General features: G+C 53.4%; 1 protein-coding gene across 1 annotated transcript; it reads right to left on the bottom strand.

Moving 5' to 3' along the window:
• Window positions 1-756: 756 nt before the first annotated feature.
• Window positions 757-4,730, bottom strand: LOC123067513 (aspartic proteinase NANA, chloroplast). The gene is made up of 2 exons (XM_044490278.1): window positions 3,926-4,730; window positions 757-1,711 (listed from the first exon to the last, which is right to left on the bottom strand). The coding sequence occupies exons 1-2, from the start codon at window positions 4,720-4,722 to the stop codon at window positions 880-882; spliced, it is 1,629 nt and encodes a 542-aa protein (XP_044346213.1). The 5' UTR covers window positions 4,723-4,730; the 3' UTR covers window positions 757-879.
• Window positions 4,731-6,725: the final 1,995 nt, after the last annotated feature.

The raw sequence follows: 6,725 nt of genomic DNA, 5'->3' as shown, positions 1-6,725 counted from the left end.
TTTTTTGACACTATAATATAATATTGTGGAAAGCGCTCTTATATTATGGGAAGTGTCAAAAAATCTTTTATATTATGGGACTGAGGGAATATCTTAGAAAATCTCATGTACTCCCTCCGTTCCGAAATAATTGTCTTTCTAGCCATCTCAAATGAACTACAACATACGGATGTATGTAGACATGTTTTAGAGTGTAGATTCACTCATTTTGCTCCGTATGTAGTCAATTGTTGAAATCTCTAGAAAGACAATTATTTCGGAACGGAGGGAGTATAAGACATTGTAGTGTCATATTATTTATTATGATACGGTAGCATAATATAGTAATACTCAACCTTCAGAATCAAACAAGGGTAGAATGACCATTAGAGCATCTCCAATAGGCGGCCACAAAGAGCTTCACGCACTAAAATTTTATTTTTTTGGCGCCGAGCAGCTCCAGTAGATGCTGTAACGTTAAAAGTTTTTTGGCGTGCGCTGAAAAACACTATCACGCGCAGCATATTTTGGGTTCCGAGTTACGCGTGCTTCACAATTTACATTGTGTGCTTTTTGGACACGTGTTTTTAAGCGTCTACTAAAGTAATGTTGGTCCAGACGCATTAAAAGTGTTACAGTGACGCGCTATAATTTTTATTGGGCACAAGACTTTTGTGCGGCCGTTAAAGATGCTCTTAGATAGCCTTTTACGTATTTTAGTGAATCTTTGTAAAAGATCCGTGTCAGAAACTTGCATTATCCTGTTTCAACTTCAGATATCTTCATCCCATTTTCATTAACACTTGCTTATGAAAGAGCCTTACAGAATCAGCGAGACCCTTACGGGAAAGAACGAGAACGGAATCAGAAGAAATGACTACTTTGCTGCCTAACAATTAATTACTGTGCACAACGGCTCTCCTTAAACCTAAGCCAGCGGTTGGCGAGGTCGAACTCCCAGAGGTGCTCCTGCTGCAGGATGTTGCCGATGACGGACACCCCGGGCCACACGCCCTCCTGCAGCCCGATGCACTTGACGCCGGGCGCCGCGTCGATGACGTAGCTCTTGGTCGGCGGCTGGAGCCGCGCCGACCCGGCGAACCGCACCTCCAGCTTCGGGACGGCCGGCGGCGTGCTCGTGGCCGTCCAGTTGTAGCAGTACTCGAACGGGTCCATGGTCACCCGCGGCACTCCCGCGAGCTGCTTGCTCAGCGCGGCCACGACAGCCTTGTACGCCGGGGTGGCGAGGATGGTCAGGCTGGTGCCGGAGTCGAGGATGGCGCCGCCGCTCTTTTTGACGTCCCACACCTCGGCGGGGATGTCGAGGGCCTCCCCGGCGACGGAGACGGCGTCGACCGTGACGGCGTAGAACGGGGCCACCTGGGCGTCGAGCAGCAGCGGCGTCCTCGACGATGAAGCGGCGCCGTTGGCGTCGGGGCCGAAGGTGAGGTAGCTGGAGGTGTTGCGCGGGGCGAGGTGGTCGACGAGGCAGTAGGAGAAGCGGCCGCCGAAGCGCGCGGCGGCGCGGGCGGCGAAGGAGATGTTGCTGTTGCCGAGGCTGAGCACGCCGTCGGAGGCCTGGAAGCTCTGGCCGTCGTAGGAGGTGGTGCAGCCCAGCACCACCTGCTGCAGCTTGGCCTTCCTGTCCGCGCCGCCGCCTCTGGAGCCGGACAGCGCGACGGTGGCCGCGTCCGTGCCCACCACGCCGCGGGCCGACGAGTTGTCCTTGTACCTGCCAGCCACACGCACGATCAGGTCGTTAGGATCATCAGTTGGGTGGGCTAGCGGTTGGATGGCACATGCAGCCAGAGATTCTGACAGGGTAGCAGAACACAGCGCAGCCGGGAAGAAAATTTGCAACGCATTATGATGGAGCCGAGTTGACCCACTCCAGCTAGAGCGCGCACGGTGTCTGTTGGTGATCCTGGGCCTAATGTGTTCATCTGATGAAATCCTACTTGCAAGTTACTACTACAAAGTGATGGTGGTGTGCCATGGGGACCGTGTCTTTTCGTAAGGCAGCATGCACAAGGTAAACAACAGACAGAGCCAGCTTGCAAGATACTACTGCTACTCATCTTCCATATGCTCCATAACGGAATCATCATTTGAAAAGATCACACGTCTTGTTCATGAACTGTAAAGCAAAAGGAGGGAGCATTGTTCCTAGAGGTGGACCTAAGTACAGTGGAGGGAGGGCATAATAATCCAGCGTAGCTCAACACAGTTTTGTAGCCAGGTGACCCAGTCTGTTTTCGGCAAAGAACAGTGACGCACCAATATGAATGTCAATCAGCCTCATCAAGCTAGCTGGCAGACCGAACGAGCTACGCAGTGGCACCCCCATTGCCCCTTGATTGAGAACCACGGCATAGCCGGGATGGTAGGCATGGGCTGATGCATGCCTGCCCGCCTGGGTTCGAGCCTCCGTGCTCGCAATACCAGCGCGTACTCACCTAATTCTTCTATAAAAGTAAACCGAGGGATTCTTCCCCTCCGGTCTCGAAAAGAAAAAGAACAGAGTACATTTGTCTAGCTAATCATTTTTTAGTAGGATTAGTACAGCAGCGCATCGGACCTACTTGAGTTAATTGCCTGCAAAGCAGGTGCTGAAGATCGAGATCGGTGACAGATCATATGCTGGGCTGGATAAGGGCGAACATGGCAAGATTCAGATACTGCGCGCGCGTCGATCCCAACTTGCATCGCACGTACATGCCCAATAAACGAGCTGCGGAATGGTACATTTCCTAATCGCCTTTTCTGAAAACCTAGCCGTTAACTGTAAAGCAGGTGCTAAAGCGATCGGTGACAGATGGATCGACATGTTGGCCAAAAGCTTGCGGCCGAACGTGGCAAAGGTTCAGACGCAGTCTGCTGGTCAGCTTGAGGGTGCTACCGCTTGTGGTAATAGTGTCATGAGTTTCACGACTGCGGTTAGCACTGTACTACGAAGGAGCAAGCTGTGCTAAGTATGAACGACAGGGAGAACAAATCAACAGTCTTGGCAAAAGACAGCGTTGCCAGCAACAGGAGTAGTTCAGGACAGAGCAAGCAAACACTGCGTGCGTTTCTCTGAATTTTAATCATACGCGTACGTACGTACGTACGCGCAGCCGCACATGGCGCGTTCCTCGGTCGCCCCGGCCAGCCCGACCCACCGTTGGGCGCCATCTACCATTGCCAAGCTGCTCCGTTTTTTATAGCAACGACGACAGCGCATCGTCGCTGGCCGCATGCGCGCGCCGCCGCCTAGCCTAGACGGCAACGTGCGCGCGGCGTGCCACCAGCGGAGCAAGCCCAGAGCGCGCACAGTGCGTCCAAATCTGGCGCGCGCGACAAGGTGACGCGGCCGTCTGACGCCAACGATTAAATAGGGAGACCGCCTCAATCCCCCTGTCCGAGCTTGGAGACTGTGCATCATCACGATCGAAACCAGATAGTAGAAAAATTGGCAGGAAAAATGTATACTCTATACATAGATACTGCTGGACTCCACAGTGGAGTTGGTGGAAACCCAGTGAATGCGGAGTGAAGAGCGAGCGGGTCGGACGGGGGCCGATCGGCGCGACGGGCTCTGATTCGTACCTCGTTCGGACATGCTCATGATCGCTCATCCACCTACGCGGGCGCGCGCAATCAATGGCCGTAACGAACGCCACAAAAGCCGAAGCAGGAAGGCGAAGCTCGGGGCTTCGTGAGTGAATGAATGCCACGCCCTGCTCTGCTACGGCGAGGCGGCCACAGTCACCACGGCCGCGGCAACTTTATGGCCCCTGCCCGCGCGCCACACCCACCCAGCACGCACCCAGGCCACTAGGCCGGCCACGGCGCGCACTTACTGCGCACCTGCTGCCGCGCCACCCCGAACCGAACCACCGTGTCGCACGATCCAGAGCGAGCTAGAATGGAGAAGCGACAACTTGGCAATGGTGGTGGTACTGACCTGTAGTCGTAGGCGCAGGGGGCGGTGCCGGCGGAGCAGTTGGCGAGGGAGAAGGGGACGTAGGACTTGCACGTGTCGGAGGAGCACGGGAAGGGCGCCCACGACTTGGAGTCGGCGGGCCGGAACACGCGCGGCGAGCCCGACGGGGACGCGGCCGACGGCGAGGACGCGCCGCGGCACTTGACCCAGGTGAGGTCGCTGCCGGTGTCGGCGACGAGCACGAAGGGCTGCGCGGGGGTGCCCACGCGGAACTTCACGAAGTACTGCCCCGTGCCCGTGTACGCGCCCGACGTCAGCGGCATCGCGAACGCCGACGCCTCCGGCCCCGGGGCCGTCGACGTCTCGGCCGCGCGCCGCCGGCTAGACGACGCCGACGACGCCAGCCTCCGGGAGATGTAGGCGTGCCGGTGCCGGTCGTCCCGCGCGCGCTCGGCCAGCGACGCGCCCGGGGCGGCGGGCACCAGCTGCAGCCGCGCCGACGCCCTGCTGCCCCGCCGGTGGTGGTGATCCCTACCGCCAGCGGCCGCCGCAGCGACACAGGCCAGCAGGATCAGCACGAGAACGGCGACCCCACAACGGGCCATTGCTTCTTCCTCCTTGGCAGCTTCACCGGACGACAATGGCGAGCGGAGCGGAGCTTGGCGGCCCCTGCTTTTTGGCAGTGTCCGGCAACGGCGAGGGGAGGCGGCTTTTATAAAAGTCGCCTGCGCTCTCCAGACATGGACGGATATAACGCGGTTGATTGCGCTGGGTGCTTGCTTCGTTGGCGATCGCTGCGATTGCGGGTCGAGAATCATTTCTTGCCCGATTCGGCTCGACCCGTTAATCATGTACCCACGAGCGGTGTGTCAGTGAGAGCCTCAGAGGACAGTGTCTGCGAATTAGGCAACCGGACATGACTTGCCAAAATAATGCTATGTGCTTAATTAGGGTAATTTGCACATAAATGTTACATTATGTCACTTAATTAGGGTAATCAAGCAAATACTAGTGTTAAAAAACGTCTTATATTATGAGACGAAAGAAGTAGTATGGTTCTGTGATTTCAGAAGAAAATCAACTTCCAATGCTTGCAAATTAGGCAACACGAGAAAATCAAGAGAAAATAGTATGGTTCTATGTAACAAGTATATCAAGTAAATTAGTGTTTGCTTGATTGTAAGTAAGTAATCAAGTAAATCATTACTGTAGAGGCTCAAGAGGGCAAGCAAATCTCTAAAAGAAGAATCCGTAGGTCGTCGCCGTTTGCACGTAGTCATTACTGGAAAGCAATTTCAAAACCGAGCGCCGAATTAATTTTGATATCAAGTCATTAATTTCATTATTACTTAGATAGTACTTGCTAATTATCTGTGCAATTAATTTGGTCCATTTCTTTTTTTTACGAGAAAACTTTCGATCTATTAATCAACTGTCAAGGTAGTACAAAGAACACTAGAAGTAAAATTTACATCCAGGTCCATAGACCACCTAGCGACGACTACAAGCACTGGAGCGAGCCGAAGACGCGCCGCCGTCATCGCCCCTCCCTCATCGGAGCCGGGCAAACATTGTTGTAGTAGACAGTCGGGAGGTCGTCGTGTTAAGGCCCCATAGGACCAGCGCACCAAAACAGCAACCGCCGCCGATGAAGAGAAGCATAGACCGGAAGGATCCAACTTGCAGACACACAGACGTAGACGAACGAAGACCGGATCCAGTTGGATCCACCGAAGACAAACGCCGACCGGATCCCACGAGATCCGCCGAAGACAAACCTCCACACGCCTTCCGATGATGCTTGAAACATCACCGGGATGGAAGCTAGGCGGGGAGGACCTTATTCCATCTTCAAAAAGTCGTCGCCGCCTCATCTTATTGAGCATGGCACAAACCCTAACTAAACTCAGAAAACCATCTAAAAGCGAAGCCCTCCCGCCGCAAGAGCCGAGATCCACTGTGCCTCCATGGTCCAAGGACCATAGGAGATGAGGCGGACTGGCGGCGCCGGTGAGAGGCAAGGAAACCCTAGATAGGAGTTGGCACGTGGGCAGGAGCGAAAGGTTATGTCTGTACCAACTCGTATATAATTTGGTCCACTTCAGTAAGGATTTTTTCGCAAAGAATCAATTTGTACACCGAGTCATTAATGCAACAATTAATTAGGCATATAGATAATTAGATGTAGATATGCTTTTCCAATTTGACATATGATACGTCCATTTTGCATCATGCTTTTATATCGATATTTATTGCACTATGGGCTGTTATTTCACATTATGTCACAATAATTATGGCTATTCTCTCTTATTTTACAAGGTTTACATAAGGAGGGAGAATACCGGCAGCTGGAATTCTGGGCTGGAAAAGCAGCAAATATTAGAGACCTATTCTGCACAACTTCAAAAGTCCTGAAACTCCACAGAATACCTTATAATAAATAATAAAAAATCCTCGCCAAAGATGAAGACCAGGGGGCCCACACCCTGTCCAAGAGGGTGGGGGGCGCGCCCCCTACCTCGTGGGCCCCCAGGTGGCTCTCCGATGACCATCTTCTGCTATATGAAGTCTTTCGCCGAGAAAAAACCCAGAAGCAACCTTTCGGGACGAAACTCCACCGCCACGAGGCGGAACCTTGGCGGAACCAATCTAGGGCTCCGGCAGAGCTGTTCTGCCAGGGAAATTTCCCTCCCGGAGGGGGAAATCATCGCCATCGTCATCACCAACGCTCCTCTCATCGGGAGAGGGCAATCTCCATCAACATCTTCATCAGCACCATCTCATCTCAAAACCCTAGTTCATCTCTTGTATCCAATTCTTG

Source organism: Triticum aestivum, chromosome 1A (assembly GCF_018294505.1).
Source record: "Triticum aestivum cultivar Chinese Spring chromosome 1A, IWGSC CS RefSeq v2.1, whole genome shotgun sequence".
Taxonomy (NCBI): Eukaryota; Viridiplantae; Streptophyta; class Magnoliopsida; order Poales; family Poaceae; genus Triticum; species Triticum aestivum.
Note: the sequence above shows the minus strand (reverse complement) of the source record. Positions and strands in the feature narration are given on the sequence as shown.